This window comes from Rhinolophus ferrumequinum, chromosome 5, assembly GCF_004115265.2.
Source record: "Rhinolophus ferrumequinum isolate MPI-CBG mRhiFer1 chromosome 5, mRhiFer1_v1.p, whole genome shotgun sequence".
NCBI lineage: Eukaryota > Metazoa > Chordata > Mammalia > Chiroptera > Rhinolophidae > Rhinolophus > Rhinolophus ferrumequinum.
The window spans coordinates 33,247,399-33,268,434 of record NC_046288.1 but is presented as its reverse complement, the minus strand read 5'-3'; the positions used below and the strand labels follow the sequence as shown (position 1 = coordinate 33,268,434).

Here is a 21,036-nt window from a genome sequence, read left to right as displayed (position 1 = left end):
AAGCTTGGTATATATGGAAATTCTGAGCTATCTTTAACATTACAATTCTATAAATACACTATAAAGTCTACTGGAAAAATAATACTACCAAATTCCCAAGACTTAATACCAAAGCACTTCTGGAATGTGGAATGGCAGAGTAGGTTTTGAAATGATTGCTTAAGGGCCCTCAGGACTTTGAGAAAAGATATAAAGTTCCTATAGAGGAATGACAATCTTCTGTACTATGTATGATCAGATCAAAATGCAATAGATGATATTAACTCTCTGTAGTAGCAATGGAAATGAATGACTGAGGAAAGTAAAAAACAAAGTCCCATCACATTAACTGGAGAAAACTGGAGCAAGCTGATGCACCTTGTCATCATGTCTGGATGGGACTATGCGCAGACCCAAACCCACTACTTGTTCCCAATCCATTCCAGGGAACTCTCTGGTTACAATTAGTCTCCCGTCTATGCTACTAGCAAAGACGGGCATGTTTTTGTTGGCTGACATTAACATTATAGATCCAAGGAAGAGAAATCCTCTACTATAGATTAATTAGTTGGTGCCCCCATTTCCTTCCATTAAAGGACTGCTCTAGTCCATGCGTTAGACTCTAGCTCTGGGCCTGCAGAGCTGAGGGTCTGACCTCAAAGTCTGGTGACTCCATGAAAGTGTTGTCACCATGCGCTCTGCCTTAATGTTCAGTCAGCTTCACTTTTTAGCATTTGGGGACCTTTTCTAGCTTCTGCAAGTTGATAAAAACAATATCTATTGACCATAATTACATGGTTTTTACTATGGGAGGCTTTTTTGCCCTTCGAAAGTGGACAATCTTGTTGATTTAAACAAACCGTAGTGGGTGCTAATGATTTGAGGAAGTGGATAATTAGGTCTGCTTCCCTCTGTGCCATCTTTTTTCATGTTCTTCTAACAGCATCCAGAAAGGAAGGGGAAGCAGTCCTGAGAACCTGCTGGGGCTGGCCCTGGGAATGCAAACACACAGTTTTCTCTGCTCCCCAAAGGAGAAGCACCCCTTATAGGACCATTTCACTTCTTGCTTAAGCCAGCCCTGTCTATTCTCAGAACTCAGAGTCCTGGAAATGGCATAAAGGAGCTATGTCATTGAACCTCAGACAGGGCTCATGCCCTAAGTTCAGACAACAGCTGTTCAGCAGCTGCACCATTGTGTCCTAAAGCTGCTTCATGTAGATGCAAAAGAAAAAGGGACTAGCTCTGAAACTATGTGGAAAAAGCAAACTCCTGTGACAACAGCTGGCAGGTAACATATATCATGAAGACATTTGTGGCCTTAGAATGAACACATAGTAGATGAGCTTTAGATTTGGATTTTAAATTTAGGATAAAAGTTATACATTCAAATCTTTTCAATTTAAGAAAACTTAATAAGGGAAAAAAAGAGAGAGGAAGGGAAGAGCCCTGGCAGTTGGTACAACACAGGAATGGAAGCAGGTAAAATGTGACTCCCTGTCATCCTCACCTCCTTCCCCCGCCCCGATGCCCCACCCAAAAATAGCATGAAAGGTTTCCCTGGAGCAACCAAGATAAATGTCTGCTTCTGGAGCCAGGCCCCAAGTTCAGGCACAGCACCACTTCTGAGAGTTGGCAGCTCGTCTAGCCTTTGAACGTCTTTCCTTCGTGGGACACATCAATCTTGCTCCTCTTTAATGTACAAGATGGGACAAGAGCTTGGACCAGGCAGGTATAGCTGCAGGCAGGGCTTTCTCCAACTTTGTGCAGAGAGGCTTTTGCCTGCCCAGGCCCATGGGAGCTGCTACAGTTGCTTTCCTGCCACATCCTATGAAAAGGACTCCCGGCATTCTGGTGCCTTAAGATGAGTGGCCCTGGGACCAAATGGAAGGCAGGCAGCAGGTTCCTTTCAGTCTATGCTTCTCCCTTAGCCCCTTTAGTGACACCTTCCTCTGAGACTTTTAGGAATTTCATGATCCCATTTGCTTTTTCGGAGTCCTTCCCTCCCAGCCTCAGCAACATCCTCTGCGGCAGAAGTAAGGAAACTGTCATTGGCGTGCATTACTGATGCGAGTATAAATCGATATATCCTTTCAGGAGAGCAGGTCAAAAATATATAAAGAATATATATTCCCTTAGAATAGGCTCAGGAATTTCACTTCTAGAAATGTATCCTAAAGAAATTATTGTATGGGTAGGCAAAAATGTCTGTCAAGAATGTTTATTGCTGCTTTTATTAAAAATACTGAACCATTGGAAACAATGTAAGTATCCATTAGAAGGGGATCTTAAATAAATTATTACATAATCATTCAATGAAACACTCTACAGCCATTAAAAAAAGGACATAGATCATATCAACTGACACTGACATATACCCCAGTATATTGTTAAATGAGAAAGGCGGATTATAAAAGAGTATAGAGTAGGATCACATTTATGTAAAACAAAATGTGTTTTTACTTGCCTGAAAAGAATGAAATGATAAAAATCATTCCATAAACAGTAGCATCTCTGACAGGCAGCGTTGTAGGCATTATCCACCTTCACTACACTGTTTACATTTTTAGAAAGGAGATATATTAACAAAAAATATATATTTCAATGTATTTTTCAAAACCCTCTCTCAGGAAAATATGTGCAATGCCTTCACACTGACAACCACTTATATTTGTAAAAAGCTTCGCAGTTTACAAAATACTTTCGTTTTCTTTATTAGCATGTTCAGCTCTTACAGCCCTGGGGGTAAGAAAAGCAGGTCTTAGGATTGTCAACGACCAGGAGGAAAAAGAATTTCAGATGTTCTTTTTTGTTTCTTTGTTTGTTTGTTTGTTTTAATTCCCACGTTTCAAAGGGAGAATGAGGATGAAGGGAGGAGAAGCAAGTGAAGACTCAGTAAAAAATTACAGAGAGTTGGTGAGTGTAAAAGTGATAGCCAGCTGTGTCTACTAGCTGGCAATTAGGGAAGTTAGGATTCCATCTTCACACGGAGACTGGGAGACAGTGGCCCTATTCTTTCTGATGATTATATTTCAAAGGAATGGCTTTCAGATCCTTGAGAAAGATACTCCTGAGTTATAGGAAATATGTATACATCTCTAAGGGACAGAAAAAGGTTTCACAATTGTAAGCCCTTTTTAGTAAATGCTCTTGGAAAGAGAGGTCAGGTATTGGCTAGAACAAACAGTAAATTCTGTTGACAGCCCTGAGCTTTTCCAGACAGGAACTCCTAAGGCCGCTGGGTTGTCCCAGAGATAACCCCCTTAGGCTGCTAGAAGTCGTCACAGTTTGGTCAAGTCTCTTCGTGCAGGGGTTTGAATAGAGTGTTATTGCCAAGAGTTTTGGCAGTTCTCAATATCTCCCTTTTTCAGACTAAAACTCTAGTTCTCAGAGAAGTTATGGGGTGTAGCACCTTGGAGCTGTACTCCACAGATCTGCCCCCAGAGAACACCTGCCATTCAGCTGCAAGGAGGGCAGGAACCATCAGCCTCCAGCTGCAGCCCTTCCAGGAGCCACCTCAGCCTCCCAGCTGAAGCCATGCTCTTCTTGAATAATCCTCAACCAGCCACTGAGCACTGGGCTGCTGGGCCTGGCCGTTGCACCCCGCGTGAGGCTCTTCTATTGGGCACCTTGTGCGCCCAGGTCCCAGGTGGTCAGATCTGCATCACAGTCGCAGCGGTGCTCCCGGTGCTTCTCCCCTCCCCCCTACTTGCTCACTCACAGGTGTCACCCCCAACAAACCTATTACATTTCTGACTTCATCTCAGGATCTGCTTCCTAGGGTACCCTAAATAACAATGTGGCTTGTCCAAAACTATACTCACAGCGAACAGGTGCTCAACCCCTGACTCCAACTACAGTTTCTGAAATCCATGAAGGTGTAAACCCTGTGGGAGATATCTGCATTTTTACCAGACTCGAAATCTTTAGCTAAAGGAAAGTCTTTCTCAAAATGGGAATGACAGAACGAGCTGGAGGGAAACAAGGATGGAGGGTATTGGGAAGAGGATGGGCTATGAGGACCTCCCTGAAATCACACCAATGGGTCTTTTAGTTCCACCCGGAAGATTAGACAATCCATGCAGAGGCAGGGCCAGAATCCTAACACCGGGCCTCGGACATATTTCTATTACTGTGCTTCGTACGTTGCTATAGCAATTGATATGTCTGCCTCTCCCTTTACAGTATGAGCGCCTCGGTCATAAGACCTGTGCTTTGATTCCTTCTGCATCCTCAGTACCTAAAATAAAACTCAATACATCACAGCAGCTTAATAATAGTTGAATAAATAACTGAGTCTTATCTCAGCAGGGAAGTAAGAGAGTAGGGACAACAGTGAGGTAACAATTATTACAGCCAGTATTTACTGGGTGCATAGCAGGCTTTGTTCCAAATTCTTTATCACGTATCGTCATGTCATTCAGTACACACAGTAACCCTACAAGGCAGTGTTGCAGGTGGCATTGTCAAAGCACATTCTGAGAAGTAGTTTAGGGTGCAGGATGTTCATTAAGAAGCGCCTTTGGGTCGACACCCATGCCAGGGAGGGGAAGGAAGCAAGGTTGGGTGGAGCGAACGGAGCCAAACGCAGGCCCAGGAGCAGCCTCCGCCAACCCCAAGGGGAGCTCGGGAACCAAAACGATCCAGCGCAGTTGTCCTGTGTTGACCCAAAGTGACCAAGCCTTTATACTTCCTTCTACCTCAATAGGTCATTAGATGTGGGCTTCCCGGGCAGGGCATGACCTTGGGTCAGGCTGCTCTCTGGGTGGGCAGCCCTGAGGGAGGTGTCAGCTGAAGGCTATGTACCAAAAGCACCCCAGCAGCCTGGCATCTGGTAACACATTTCTGTATCCATCACAGGTAGCTAATGTTATTGACCCCTTTATACAGACGAAGAAACTGAGGCACAAACACTTTAGTTAACAGCCAGTCAGGTCAGATAGTGAGTGGCCAAACCAGGATCAAACCCTGACAGCCTGTGTTCCTCATCACTGTATCTTACTCTTGAATAAGGTACATAATTGTAGCCATGAGCTATGGGCCCCTGTCCACCCTAGCAATGATTTGGAATCCTAACATCGGAGAGGGTGAATTCATTCTTGCATGCACGGAAGTTCACCTTGATGCACTATGAATCACTGCAGTCAGGAATGGAAAAGACACTGTCAGGTGTGATACATGTAGAAAAAGGTTGACACATGTTTTTACCCAACATATGCTAGGCACCTTGAAGGATATAAAGGAAGCAGAATATACCGTCTCTTCTCACGAAAAGCTCAGAATTCAGGCAAGGGGATGAACCACAGACACATGAAATAATTACTGGAAAAATCCCAGAAGAGCCAATGAGTAAGTGGCAGATGATTGCTACGTTGGATAATAGTGAAACAGGCAAAGAGCTAGCAAGTCTTTGACAACAGTCCTCTATTGTTACAAAGTCCTACCCTCATTAAAACCAAATGACTATGGGCCTTGGAACCCAAGATAATGATAATGTATAAACTATAACCTAAGTATAAAAGGAACTAGACATACAAGGGTTGGGAAGGGCTCACAAGCCTGAGTATGAAGAAGTTTCCAGGGCAAATTAAAATCCGCAGCTTTTGATGAGGCTTCATCTTTTCTACCACTATACTGCCTTGAATTTGTACATTACCATATGTGGCTCCTGGGTGATTAAATATAATTTTTTAAAAATTTAATTAAAGTTAACTGGGGTGACATTTGTTAGTGAAGTTACATAGATTTCAGGTGTACAATTCTGTAATACATCATCTATACATCACATTGTATGTTCACCACCCAGAGTCAGTTCTCCTTCCATCACCATATATTTGATTCCCTTTACCCTCATCTCCCACCCCACTCCGGTAACCACTGAACTATTGTCTGAATCTATGAGTTTTTGTTTCTTCATGTTTTGTGTTGTTATTTTGTTGTTTTCAGTTTTATATACCACATATCAGTGAAATCATGTGGTTCTCTACTTTTTCTGTCTGACTCATTTCGCTTAGCATTATAATCTCAAGATCCATCCATGTTGTCGCAAATGGTACTATTTCATCTTTTCTCATGGCAGAAGAGTATTTCATTGTGTATATATACCATAACTGGACACTTTGTTTCCATGTCTTGGCCACCGTAAATAAAGCTGCAATGAACATTGGAGCACATATGTCTTTATGGATAAATGTTTTCAGATTTTTTGGGTAGATACCCAGGAAAGGGATTGCTGGGTCATATGGCAATTCTATTCTTAATTTTTTGAGGAACCTCCACACTGCCTTCCATCGTGGCTGCACCATTTTGCATTCCCACCAACTGTGTATGAGGGTTCCTTTTTCTCCACAGCCTCTCCAACACTTGTTACTATTTGTCTTGTTGATGATAGTCACTCTAACTGGGGTGAGGTGATATCTCATTGTGGTTTTTATTTGCATTTCTCTGATGATTAGCGATGTTGAGCATTTTTCCGTACGTCTTTTGGCCATTTGTATGTCCTTTTTGTAGAAATGTCTCTTCAGGTCCTCCTCTGCCCATTTTTTAATTAGATTGTTTTTTGTTGTTGTTGTTGAGTTGTATGAGTTCCTTATATATTTTGGATATTAGCCCCTTATTGGAGGCATTGTTTGCAAAAATCTTCTCCCATTCGGTTGTTTGCCTTTTTATTTTGTCGATGGTTTCTTTTGTTGTACAGAAGCTTTTCAGTTTGATATAGTCCCATTCATTTATTTTAGCTTTTACTTCCCTTGCCTTTGGAGTCAAATTCATAAAATGCTCTTTGAACTCAAGGTCCATAAGTTTAGTACCTATGTTTTCTTCTATGTAGTTTATTGTTTCAGGTCTTATGTTTAGGTCTTTAATCCATTTTGAGTTAATTTTTGTACATGGTGACAGATAGCAAAGATAAATTTTAACTCTAAGTCTAAATCTTAGCCACTTTTCTTTTCTATAGGTGAAAGCACTTAAGAATTGAACAACAGAATACTGTGGTTCGTTTTACTGATGAGTAGAATATTTTTTTTTTTATTGTGGAAGGGGAACAGGACGTTTTTGGGGAACAGTGTGTACTTCCAGGACTTTTTCCAAGTCAAGTTGTTGTCCTTTCAGTCTTAGTTGTGGAGGGCGCAGTTCAGCTCCAGGTCCAGTTGCCATTGTTAGTTGCAGGGGGCGCAGCCCACCATCCCTTGTGGGATTCCGGGACTCGAACTGGCAACCTTGTGGTTGAGAGCCCACTGGCCCATGTGGGAATCGAACCGGCAGCCTTCGCGTTAGGAGCACGGAGCTCCAACCACCTGAGCCACCGGGCCGGCCCTAGAATATTCTTTATAAGAACTTATTTCATTCATTCTAAACATTTAATGAGTACCATCAACGTTTGGGTAGTAGTTTAGCATTGTGGTTAAGTGTAAGGTTTGCCAGACAGACTTGGTTTGAATTATAGCCCTGCTACCTACTAGATATGCGTCAAAGTACTTCTCTAATCCTTAGTTTCCTCATATGTAAATGGAACTAATAGCAGTACTTGTCTTGTGGTGAGGATTAAATAATTCATGTAAAGTGCCTGAAACATATTAAGTCGTCAGTAAACCACTTACCAGTAACCACAGGAGAGGAGGAGTTTGGGCCAGATATTATGTGGGGTGCTGGGAATTCAACAATGAACAAGAATGACAAGCAGCCCCTGCCTTCCCAGGGCAGACAGGTAAGGTAAGCAGACAAGGGAGACAAACAAGGTATTAATTGCTAGGATAAGAAAAACATAGAGTTTTATGGAAACATGCAGCACTAACAAGGAGAAGAAAGTCAGGGAGTTCCAGAAAGATTTCTTTGGAAAAAACTCATCACAACCTTAAAAATTACGTTATTTGCTGTGAATTATTTGGTTCCACCATTAGAATGTTAGTTGCATGGCATCGGGGACATTGTACATTGTGTTTGGTTTTATGTATCAAGCACTTAGTATGGTCCCTGGCACAGAAGAGGCATTCAAATACTGTGTTTCCCTGAAAATAAGACCTAGCCGGACCAATGGCTCTAATGCATCTTTTGGAGCAAAAATTAATATAAGACCGAGTATAATATAATATAATATAATAAATACAATACTGGGTCTTATATTAATTTTTGCTCCATAAGACACATTAGAGCTGACGGTCCAGCTAGGTGTTATTTTTCGGGGAAACACGGTAGCTGGTGGGTGAATGAATGAGTAAATGAAGTGACTCCTAAAGAGATAAGTAGTTTACTTAAGGAGTATGACAGGGAAGGTTCCAGGTAGGTGAAACAGTGCATGAAGGCACTGAAGTGAGCAAAAGCACGGTGAATTGGCAGGGCTGAAATATTAGGTTGGTGCAAAAGTAATTGCAGTGTTTGCAATTACTTTTAACCTTTTAAACCGCAATTACTTTTGCACCAACCTAATACAATTGAGCTGGAAAGTGTGTGTATGTCGATGCCATGAGAAGGTTGAGAAGGGAGCAGGGACCAAATCAAGTAGGCTCTTGTAAGCTATGGTAAGGGGTTTGAACTTGATGCTAGGGAACAATGGGAAACCATTAAGGATTTTAATCAAAGGAAGTATATAATCAGTGTTTCTAAAAGTTCATTCATTATTCTGTTAATACACTAATAATTCAAATCAATTTTAGGAGGAAAAGATGGAAACTACAGACAAGCATCGTTAGAAAAAAAATCACCTATAACCTTACCACTCAGATATGACCACCATTTGACTATAAATAACAAGCAAACTTTCTCAGCTATCTATTGCTGTGTGACAAACCACCCCAAAACCTAGTGGCCTAAAACAATGACTTATTATTTTTCATGAGTCTCTATGTTGACTGAGACCCACTGGGTGGTTCCTCTGCTCTTTGTGGTGTAGCTGAGGATACTCATGCAAACTCATTCATCCAGAAGCTTAGCTGAGGCTGGAACATCCAAGATGGCCTCTTCATCCTCAGGACCCTCTCTTTACATCACCTCTCATCTTTTCAGAAATCCAAGCTGAGCTTTGCAGCATGCTGGCTGGCTTCCAAGAGGGATAAAAGGAAGCTGCCAGTCCTCTTAAAGCCTAGGCTTGGATATGCACTGAACTTCTTCCACTGCACTGTAAGAGCCAAAGCCAGGCACAAGGCCAACTGAAATTCAAGTGTAATAGACTCATCCTCTTAATGGGAAAAGCAGCATGTGTGCACAGAAATGGGAAGGCTCATTGGCTATTGGGAAAACTATCTACCACACAATCTGATTTGCTGAACACAAAGGCAGTAAGATGTTGACCATTTCCTGTACAAATAATTAGAAAAAATGAGTTCAAAAGTGACAAAAGCAAAGTACATGGTCTTTGTCCATATAAGACTCTGGTAAGTAAGTTACCTAAATAAGCTGACAATTTGCATGTGTACAAGGGAAGGTGGAAGGTAGAGGGGACCATATCTAAAAACTCAGTATTGTAATGAAAGGAATTGGAGGGAACAGTCAGATCCTAGAAAAAGAAAATGGATTAAAATGTTGCGAGAAGTATTCTGCAACCAATGCCTCTATAGTTCACTACCTGAGTATTAACTCTGAGTGTGACTGGTGATTAAAACATGTTATTTGTCTAGTCTCACTTTCTGAAAGTCAAATCGGTGGAGACCAGGGACTAGGCAGAGTGAACGACACTTCAGCATGCACAATAGCAGAAGCAGCAAAGTATACATACCACATCCTGGGAAATTGCAGAATCAAAACCTGAAAAGCCAAATCTCTTGCCAAGTCAAAGAGCTATCAAAACGGTAGCCATCTTCTCACTCTGCTCTGAATGGGGCAGGAGGCTGAAATCTCAATTTTATTCATCAGTCCTGGGAAAGCCACCTGGTTGAACAGCCTGAGGCGGGCATTACCAGTCTCCTGGACTTGTTTTGTCTGAGTCTCCTGATCATGCCTACAGAGAACAGATGATGCCTCTTACTTCCCTCCTCTTCCTCGTCCCCACTACCCCTTAGTTCAGTCTTTCATCACCTCTCTTGGGTTTTTGTAGGACTCCTGACCAGTCTCCCTCCTTAGCTCTACCTGCTCCAGTCCATCTTCTACATAACTGCCAGAATTACCTTGCTTAACACACATTTCTTAGCTCTAGGAAATGGCAAGGGAAAAAGAAAACCAGAGACAGGTGTAGTGTTCTGATTAGGAAAAGACTTGTATGTCATGATAGACTTTATCCTGATTGAGGTTATCTATTGAACAATTTTTCAGGAGAGACATACCACATTTGCATGTTTCAAAAGGATATCCAGGTGGCAAGGGGATCAGGAGCAAGCTTGGAGGCTGAAAAATCACTAAGATTGTAGTAACCCTGCTTGCTAGTAAAGACTGCAGGTCTGTACGAGGGCAGTAGCAGAAAAGAGGAGACAAAGTAGTTACACGGTATAAACGAAATCTTATCAATGATAAATGGTGACCTCCAGCAAAAAGGTGGGAGATGAAAATATCACCTAAGTTTCCAATTTGAGTACCGGGTTTCCCCGAAAATAAGACCAAGCCGGACAATCAGCTCTAATGTGTCTTTTGGAGCAAAAATTAATTAATTATAGTAAAATAAGACTGGATCTTATATAAGACCAGTTTTTAAATATTCTATAGTATAATGTACTATAATATGATATGATATATGATATAATATACTGGGTGTTATTTTAATTTTTCCTCCAAAAAAAGCATTAGAGCTGATTGGCTAGGTCTTATTTTTGGGGAAACATGGTAGATGAAATATGGAAACACGGAAAGATAGGTATACAGGAAGAGCAGGTTTGGGAGTCATCAGAAACCTCCAAGTAGGATGGCCAGTTGTGAATGAACAGGTTGGGAACAAGGTAAAGAGGTCTAGACTAAATGTACTGAAAACAAGAAAGGGGAAGAGATGAAGCCATGTGTGGGCAAATTCATGCAGAAAGAAGGTCTAGTAAGAAAAGCAGTAAAATGCTGAAGGAACTGAACATTTCCAGATGGAAAGCCACAAGTAACTTTCACATGTCAACAAATCAAAATCTGAAAGCAGAATATATTGTCTACTATTTACCATAATTATTTAATAAGTGAGGAAGGGTCATCCTGAAGCAGAGATTCTCCACAGGGAGAGTTAGAAAACTTGCCCGTATCTCCAGGGGAGAAGAGATATTTATTACGTGAAAACCACATTCAGTAAATCTAATTTTCTAACCAACCAAGGAAAACAAAGGTCTATAAAATCAAACTAGATGGGAAACCTATGCCAAAAAACAAACAAATAAAATCCCCACCACTTGCGAAAGAAGCCAAAGGCTTGGAAAAATAGGTCCACAGAGCCAGAGGCTGGCAGGATCCAGTCAGAACCAATACCCCTGAAGTGCTTATTCACCAAGCAACTTTTTCTTTTTTTTAAGGAGGGCACAGTGGCCCATGTGGGGATCGAACTGGCAACCTTGGTGTTTTTAACACCACGCTCTAACCAACCAAGCTAACCGGCCACCCCACCAAGCAATTTTCTGATTAGAATTTGGTTTGTCTTCAGAGATCGTACTGATCAGCCAACCTGAGTATTCTGGTCAACTTACTACCTGTTGCCTTTCACTATGAATTAATAGGCATTTTGTTTAATATGAATCCACCCCAGAGAGAGGTCAATTCTCAAATGACAGATTCGCTTTTGGTATTTCCAAGACTATGGGCCAAACTGTGGTGAGGAAATATTACCTAGAGGACTTCTAGTAACCAGACAGAAGGCTTACACTGAGGCAATCCAGCCTCACTTTAAGCTTTCCCATTGAAATATGGCAAGCATTTTTTGGATGTGATTGCAAACAAGGAGTACGATTAATATTTTTATTTTGAATTGTAATCTATTATTACTTCAAAAAGATCCACTTCAGAAAACATACAATGGATGTTGACTTACCATTAAAAAAGTAAGTCATCAATGTAGGGTTTATAATACAGAATACACAATAAATTATATTTACATGCAATGACTAGACTATCACACAAGGTAAAAAAATACAGTATTTTTATGTACATTTTTTAAGATTTACATTTTTATATACAGTTTATAAAGTTAAAAAAATTCCCTGTACCAAACTTCATGTGTACAGAGTTTATAAATCCCTATTCTTATGGCTGTACCACCACATAGATAAGCTTAAAACTACAATACTACACACACTTAATTTTTTTTAACTTCATATTCAATCTTGGCACCCATATACTAATACCACTATTTTTGAAATGTGAACTACAAAGGAAATAAAACGTAATCATGCAGACATTTTTTAAAGTAAGAAAATGAGATCAAATGTGCTACTAGATCAACATTTATCAATGCCACCGTTACCCAGTTCTGTTCAACTTCCTGCACTGCTTTCATACAGATGCATGCAAAACTAGCAGATCATGGATTGTTTTATAACATTGAAATAATACTATAGTCTGACAATACTTAGGCATTAGGAATGCAACTATCTAACAACCGTAGCCTGTTGATTATTTCTGCTTTGGCAGAAACCTCAACTAACACATTACATACTAACATTCACAGAAATGGCAGTATTATGCCTAAGTTTATGGTCTGCATCATATAGTAAGTGATCATTTGAAAAACAAAAACAAAAAAGGTGTTTGACATTTAAGAGTATATTCTCTGTTCTGAGAATGGGGGGGAGGGGGAAATCTGAGATAAACCATTGAAGGATTATCCATTGTCCCTGCTAAGGAAGCACTTGCACACTCCCAATCTGTTTAAATAAAGACACCTGAAGGCTTTATAAAAAGTTTAAGACTAGCTACACTATTCACCTTTAAAATTTCTTGAAAAGTAATAAATTGAAGGTATCAGCACCTTCCCTCCTCCCCCAAGTAGCTAAAGATCAACGAGAAAAATAAAGTGCCAATGTCTAAAGTACTGTTAATTGTTTCATAGGCACTAACCCATTTGATGGCTTAGGATTAAATATGAAAATAAGCCAGATCTGATCTGAATAATAAATAGAAGGTAGGTATTCCAGTCTATGCATTTCCTGCCTAGATGGGGGTTGGACCAGAAAACTACCTACTCCCCCATTTATTGCTTTGACACCTGTACACACACTTTAAATTCTGACACAAAACAATCAGATTTCTAAGACGGAAAGCACAATTTCTGTGCCACTTTAAAGTTGAAAAAGAAAGTGCTCTCTTGATCACTGGGAGGAGAGCTGCTAAGACTCTCTTCTCCACAACTCATATCTTCACAAGAGTCCTCACTAAAAGGAAAAAAGAGACAAAGAAGATGATTCCATTATTTAGAATACTTTTAAATGTGTTACAGGCAAAATAAAACTGCTTAACGAGTATGTCTAGTCTCAGGATTTTTATATTCAAAATTAAAGCTTTACAGAGAGAAAATTTAACTTATAAGGACTTCCTAAACTGAAGTCTATTGTAATCTCCTTAGAAAATACAGATTTTAAGAGGTTTAAACAAATTACTATTCCCCAAATTATTATTCTTGGACCAATTAAAAAGTATCAACAACTAAATGTATTCTAAGTATTTTAAGTCCAATAAATGCAGACTGAAGACAACATTTCTCCTATCACATGGTTTTGCTCTTTCTTACATTAATAATTGCATCATGATACTTTCAAGAATCAATGTAAGAAACCAATAAGCTACGAAAATGGAACTTCTGGTCCTTTATCCCTATAGTATAAAATAATCTAATTTAATAAAACAGAATAACTCATTTTACAAACAAAAATTAACTCTGAATAAGACAATAGCATTTTACAAAACTGTAAAAATATCTATAGAAACCTGCCACATTAGTGGTGGTGGTTCCCTTTATTTTCCAAGCATTTAACTCACTCATAGTTTCTTTCCATGTACATTAGGAATTCATACTAACATTGAAAAGCCCAGAACACTGTTTCACTTTTTTTTTTCTTTTTTAAACTAAACTGTATTTCAAAGAGCAGAGATGGAAAACAACCAGTTTTTTAACAGGGGAGGAGTAAAACGTCAATCAGAGGAAAGACAAATACTGTACGATCTCATTTACATATGCAATCTAAAAACAAAACAACTCAAAAAATAGAACTCATAGATGCAGAGAATAGACTGGTAGTTGCCACAAAGGTGACTGATGAAAGTGGTCAAAAGGTACAAACTTCCAGTTATAAATCCTGGAGATGTAATGTACAGCATGGTGTTTTGGCTTTCTTTCTTTTTTCAATAATTTATTAAATTATTACCTATTTTAATAATTAACTACTTCAGGTTAATTTTCTCACCTGAAAAAATGATGCTACTAGAGTAGGGGTTTTCTCCGATGCCTTATAATATTTCCAGGTTCCATTTTCAGCATAAAATCAGTAATACTTAGTCTGGGGAAGTCTAATTAGTCAAGGAACCTGCTTACCTTTCACTTTCATCAAAACAACCCCCCTCTGGTATCGTTGGCAGCTCTGGGACACTATAATAGCTGTTGTGGAGGTTCTGGGCTGTGCGCCTTGAAACAATCCAAACCAATTTCTTAAGATCTGGTTTGCAACATTCAGGAGAAGAATATTCGGCTAGGCATTTAGAAACTAACTCCCTCCAGTAAATGAACTCAGTGTCATTAACCTGAAAAAAAAATAGTTTAAAGAAGAGGTTTACAACAGTGGTTCCCAAACCTTACTGCACCTTGAAATCACCCTGTGCTCCTTAAAAAAAATACTGATGCCTGACTCCCACCCATACGTCGCTATTCTTATTTAATTGGCATGGGATGTGACCTAAGCATCAAGAGCTCCTAAAGCTCTCCAGGTGATTCTACTGTGCAGTCAAAATTGGGTAACTACTAGTTTAGGAGAGGCGCACCATAGGTATAAAAAAATTCACAGGATTCAATACATAGAAAATTCTGCCTATTAAGAAAACACACTGACCTAAAAACACTTGGTCTGGTAATAAATCAATCATCAACGATATTCTTTAATAGTCCCAGTGCAAAGGAATTTAACGTAACAGAGCACTGTTTGGATTGCCAAAAATACGCATTTACATTAAGATACCAGACATACATTAATGGAGAAGTTAGCAGTGTAAGAGGAATTTCCCCCAAACAGGGGTAGTTCCTGCACCACGAGGGAGTACCCCAATTTATTTCAAGGAATCACATTTCATTGAAGATGTTTCCAGATAACATTGTTATACAAGGTGGATTGAAACTAATACATTCATGATTCAAACAAAAGCTAGAAGTTACCTGTTAAAAACAAAGTACAAATACTTTCACCACGAACAGAGGATACTTTTTTATCCCCGTGGCCGCCATTTCCACCTAATCCAGCTACATCTTGACCCCCTTGCCTTCTGGTTTCTATCACTCCCTTCTCCCTCTACTGACATCACCTCCCTGGTATCCAGTGACCTCCTTCTAGTCTCATTATACTGCACCTCTTACCAAAATTCAATTCTCTTGACGACGTCCTTCTTGAAAACCTCTTCCCAACCTGACTTCCCAAGTGCTCTTATTTTTCTAGGAGACCTTCCCTTACTTGGCTCCTACTGGGGAAACTGCCATCCCCCAAAACCCAGAGTTTCAACTAATCTCTACGCAAAGGACTCCCACAGGTTTCTTATGGTTTCAACTATTATTTCCTCATAAAAAATTTCAATTCTTGATCTCCAACTATGATTTATCTTCTGAGTCTTTATTCCAGACTGCCAAGTATCTGCTAGACATCTACCTACCTGGAAGGTAAAAATCATACTTCTTTGATCACAAATTAAATTCTCTCAAATTTTCCTCAATGGTACCAATATTCTCTCCATCACTAGGTCCAAATCTTGGACATTTGTGACTCCTTGCCCTATTTCCATGCTTGGCTTCGAAACCCACTGTTTAAGGTGGATATTCTCACTCCTGCTTGTGACCATCACCTAGATAGAATATCTATCTGCAAGCCTACCCTAAAATAATTCCCAAACCCTTCTAGTACACTGGCCTCCTGGCCATAAGCCTCTGCTGCCCAAACTTTCACTGTCGAAGATGCTTTTGATTCAACCAGGCTCTCAGTCACAGTCTATGCCTCTCTCATAGTTTGCCTCACTTCTCTGCTAACAAAACCCCAAACTACTCCCTATGTTCAGTATTACCCGGCACTCAGACACAGAATAATAAATGACAACACACCACCTCATGTTAAGCCCCATATATCTCCAACTAAACTATTAGTTTAAGAAAAAGGACTGTGCCTTTTGTTGTTTTATACCTCTTTACGATTACAAAATCTTACTGGGCTGCCCTGAGGGGTTTAAAAAGAAAAACAGAGCTGATGTTATTCTGGTAAGGCTACTAAGGGGATGATTCAGCCCGAAGGCTGTAATGGAACACCATTAACGTACTTACTAAGTCTGCTTCCTAGTATGCATTTTAGAACAGTGTGCATGGGGTAACGTAGACAACTGTATTACCAACTGGAAAGAATACTACATCAGAATGCAGAAAGAAGCTAGGCTAAGCGCCTGCTTTCCCTTGCAGCTTAATATTGTCTGGGGCAAGGCTGCATTTTGAGAACTTTAACACTTGAGATACAAGAAAAAAATGAGTATAAACGTTAAGAGCCCCATAAAGTGTTATTTAATTTTTAAGTCACCACAGGGAAAAACATAAAATATTAGGGAGAAAACTTGCTTTGAACAGTAAGAACTGAAGATATTCACCTTGGAATGTTTTTTCACAAGCAGGAGAATTTCCAATAATTCAATAGATTGCAAAGTTTCTACTTCCAAATTGAGAAGGCACAAGGCTAATACAGATGGCTACAAGAAAAAAAAGTCAGAAAAATAAATATCTATTTTTTAATTCAAAATAGAAACTGAGACATATGTAAGCAAGAAATTGACTTACTTTTGCTTTTGAAAAAGTAAGTCGGCAGTTGCAAGCTTTCAGCTGAGCTTCTAGTTTATCAAGGCTCAGTATTTCTTTCCTATGTAATGAAAAGAAAAGACAAAATATTTATTAAATTTGCAAAGATTTAAAAGATTTTAAAGTCTTGCCATTAAAAGTTGAAAGTCTGGAGACGGTAAAAATATAAATTTCATTGGCATTCATTGGCATTAACAATTCTTCACTGTTAGCTATAGCAGTGCTAAAGTACAAAATTTTTATTTCGAATCCCACTGACCTTTCTGAAGTATGACAAAGTACAATAGTATGGTATAAGTGCAAAAAGTTTAAGGCAGTAGTAGCTTCCAATTCATAGTGCAATTTTTCTGAAATTATTTTTTCCATCCGTTTTATGTCAGAAGCAGTACATTTACATTGACTAATCCGGATTACATCATGAGTGGATGGAACATTGCATTCTTCTTCAACTATTCTAGCAGCCAGCAAAAAACAACAGACTCCAATGCAAGACAAATGTTTAGGTTTCACCTAGAAAACAAAAACAAAAGGCTTTTTCTAACAACTGTCACTTTGATTTAGCAAGCAGACACTTAAAATAATATTGTAATAATGCCCTTCCTCTTAAGGCAGAACACAATCAAGTGGCTTCCCTGTGTTTATCCTTACCCACAATTATACTTAATCATTTTCACAATTTAAACTGTCTTAACCTCCCTTTAAAAAAAGGCATTTTGAGCATTTAAATTACTTAATTTAAATGCAGGTAAAAATAATTTTTAATTCAAGTTCAAAATCTAGGTTTCTAAACTGAATATACTTTGAATTTCAAACTTATGAAATTCATAATACAGTAGTACCATCTCCCCCAAAATAACAAAGTTTTCAACACCTAGAAAATATATTACTTTGGGTATAAAAACAATACGTTCTTTTTATCTACTTGTTTTTTTTATCTTATCTATTTATGTTTAAGAATCATCCCATACTTTAATGCAAATTTGCCCAAGAGAAATATCCCATCAGTTGTGCAGACTGGAGCGTATGTAAAAACTGCCATGGACAGATGGCTGCCCTTTACAGTGCCCTGAAAACTGACCCAGCAGCTGACATCAATCCTATTGGCAGAAGAATCACCACATTTTTGTAACAGTTGCTGGTAATTGTTAATAAGACTGTGGCTCCCTGCTTTGAAAAGACTTCTCATAGGGCAGGCAGTAGGTCACCTTTAACAGACTGCTATACTTCCACTTATGTTTCAGTATTTAAAACATCTAGCCTCTCACAAAATCATGATGGGAGATGAAAATATGAAAACCTTATTTTGAGGACTGTATACATCTATAGAGTATACCTAAAAAACAGTAGTCTTCATTTTGTCACATCTTCAAAGAGAAGGTATGTAACAGGTACAACAAAACCTAACTTAAAATACAACAATACATTTAATTTTGTAGTCTCTTAATCTAGCATTCAAGATCACAATTCCAATTATTAAAAGTATTTATATATAGTGACATAATTATATTCATTTGCCAAATATTTGTTGAATCCTTCTATGATACACATTGTACTAGGCACTGGGTATAGAAAAATGAAGATGTATTTATAAAAATGATTAAATACCTTCATAAGAGCCAAGAATCTGTCCAAAATATTGACCGCCAGGACAAAAGTTTCAGTGCAAGATCCAAAAAAGTTAGTTAAACTCCTTAAGTCTTCTACTTTGGTATTTCTCAGTCTTGTACACAAAGTGTTATCATTCTGCAATAAAAACCAAGAGCCAAAGTTTATGATTTTCTTAGAAATAAACAGATAATACACTGATTCAAATAATTGTTTCCTTAATCTTCAAGAATACGTAGGAAAGAGTGGTATCACTTAACTAAAGTGTTATACTTTTTCAGACACAAAACGTGTATATGTCATTGCTTTTTAAAAATATACGTCATAAAAGAGCTTTGGCAATTCGATATAAATTGAATTGTTGCCAGTGGGTTATAACAAATATAATTCAATTCCCCTATAATGGACATAGAGGGTTCCTTGCTCGTTTGGGGGTTGAGGGGTTGTTTGTTTTTAATCATTTAAGAGCCTACAATAAATTTTTCACAGGCAGAGGGTGTCTCCACAAATGAACTGCTCAATTCCCAGGGAGTTTCCCATCCAGAAGCTGCACTGGGATGCCACATTGGAAGAAACACTTCTCTAGATTTAGTATCACTCTCATTCTTAAAGCTCGACCCAGTATTAAGATTTCTCTTACTACTCCAGGAAGACCAATTTTGGTCTTAAGAAACTTGGGAGCCTTCAGTTTTGATTCAACTGCAAAAAAAAAAAAAAAGCTATATCCTCCCCCAAGTCCTATCAGCTGTTTGAGCAATTTATCTTTTCTGGAAACTTACCTCCGAGGTAGCCTCGATCAAGCTCAACCCTTTTTCTCGAGGTTGGAATCTCTGTTCTTGTTCTAGGTAGAGGTTCAACAATCCGAAGAGCTGGACCTCTTCACGATCCGCCCCCAAATCCTTCATCTGCAGCAAAGACACCAAAGTTAGAGTGCAGCCTGGGGGAGGTGTGGGAGGGGAAAAAGAGGGCAGAAAAGAGCTGGTGCCAATACCTCCAGCGAGGGGCGCCCCAGCACACCCGGGTGAGCAGCGGGTGAGGGGCTCAGTCACGTCCCAGGGCGATCCTACCCTACCACCAGGGAGGTGTGGCATGGGGAGGAGCCGCGGTCACGTCCGCGGGCCAGCACTGGATCAGACCAGCCAGCCCCAACTTCCCTGCCGTTTCACAAACAGGAAACCTCCCCGGGCGGCGGGCGGCGGTGTCCCGAGGGCCCGCCCCACCTGAAGCTGCGGGGAAAGGGACTTCTGCCCGGTGGAAAGCACCGGGGCCAACGACTGCAGCGGGTTCTAGGGGTGCGGGCTTTGCACAATAGGGAGGAAAGGAGAGAAAGTCTCGCGACTGAACAAAGAACCGGAGGGAGGAGACTCCGGAGCCCCGCCCCTCCCGGGAGCCCGGCTCCAGAAGCCCCTCTCGCAGGAGTCCAGCCCCCGAGCCTTCCCCATCCGCTTCGGCAGCACCTACTCCGGATGTACCCGAATGACAAAGACCCCGGTCCGAGAGAGCGAAGGAGTGGCGCGGCCCACCCAGTGAGGGACAGAAGATCAGTGTCCCGACAACACCGGTCCAACCACTGATGCCCGGTTCCGCAACTGTGCGGAGTCCCAGGGCTGTCAATTCAAGAAGCACCACCCCAGCGAACCGTGGCAAAATGGGGGGGGGGGGGCAAAGAATTGTCTTGAGCCTCCTCGACTCTCCATCCATCCCACCAGCATCTCCTCAAATCCAGGCGCCCATTCCCCCAAAGCTGGGGCTGAGGGCAAGACCGGAGTCGCTCCATGGGGCTGATGGGTGGGCACTGTATTGCAATCCCAACCCCCAAGTCCTGATCGTGAACAAAGAAACCCCGCGATCCCGGGTGGGCCCACTCACCGTGCCGGAGACGCGCCTTCCCCGGCGCCCGCGGCGTCGCGGTCCGGAGGGGACTGGGCGCGGCGGGGGTGTCCGGACCTGTCTCCGAGGTCGAGGACCCGCCGCCTCAGCGGTCCCCCGGGACCAGCATCCGACCCCTTCCCCCCCGTCACCGCCGCCACCGCCTCACAGCCCGGGCTTCATCCCGCTCCCTGCGCGCCCACCCTCAGATGGAGCGCTGCGTCGGCCCCTCAAGCCCAGCCCCTCTACCGGCACCGCCGCCGCGGCTAACCGAGGCCCAACCAAACCCCTTGTTTTTGTTTTGAGTTTTCGACACCCCCAAGGGGGCGGGACACGTGACTCCCCGCGGAGGGATCCTTCGCTGCCGCAACAGACTTTGAAAAAGAGTTCCGTCTCTCATCACAGTCTTCAGCCGGTTTCGTAGCCTCCTCAGCTCGATGTTACTTTATCGAGCCACTCCTCCTCTTTCTCGATTGCAGGCAGAGGGTGGGATCTGGGCGTCGGCTTTGTTCTGTGATTGATCCCGAGGGGAAAAGAAAGGGAATGATAGGGTTGAGCGGCGGAAGGAGATAGTTTCTGGTCGCTTTGCACCTTTTAAAGGTCCCTGATTTGTTTTGTTTTCTCTGTTTTGAAAAATCCGCCCAAAGTAGCCGGCTCTCCGATTGGATACTGAT

General features: G+C 40.9%; 1 protein-coding gene across 2 annotated transcripts; it reads right to left on the bottom strand.

Moving 5' to 3' along the window:
- Nucleotides 1–11,813: 11,813 nt before the first annotated feature.
- Nucleotides 11,814–20,506, bottom strand: CCNG2 (cyclin G2). Of its 2 annotated transcripts, none has more exons than XM_033106691.1 (8): nucleotides 20,363–20,506; nucleotides 19,273–19,398; nucleotides 18,494–18,631; nucleotides 17,148–17,398; nucleotides 16,871–16,949; nucleotides 16,684–16,782; nucleotides 14,393–14,598; nucleotides 11,814–13,235 (listed from the first exon to the last, which is right to left on the bottom strand). In XM_033106691.1, exons 2-8 carry the CDS (start codon nucleotides 19,396–19,398, stop codon nucleotides 13,112–13,114), a joined length of 1,023 nt encoding a protein of 340 aa, XP_032962582.1. In that variant the 5' UTR covers nucleotides 20,363–20,506; the 3' UTR covers nucleotides 11,814–13,111. The 2 variants fall into 2 exon arrangements, with proteins under 2 accessions (XP_032962582.1, XP_032962583.1); XM_033106692.1 differs by lacking the exon at nucleotides 20,363–20,506 and adding an exon at nucleotides 19,485–19,626.
- Nucleotides 20,507–21,036: the final 530 nt, after the last annotated feature.

Coding starts and splice junctions, on each gene's coding strand:
- CCNG2 (XM_033106691.1), bottom strand. CDS start 19,398: ATGAAGGATTTGGGGGCGGATCGTGAAGAGGTCCAGCTCTTCGGATTG. Junction 17,399..18,493: donor GATTCTTGGCTCTTATGAAG/GTATTTAATCAT, acceptor TTTGTTTTCTAG/GTGAAACCTAAACATTTGTC. Junction 13,236..14,392: donor TGTTTTGATGAAAGTGAAAG/GTAAGCAGGTTC, acceptor TTTTCCTTTTAG/TGAGGACTCTTGTGAAGATA.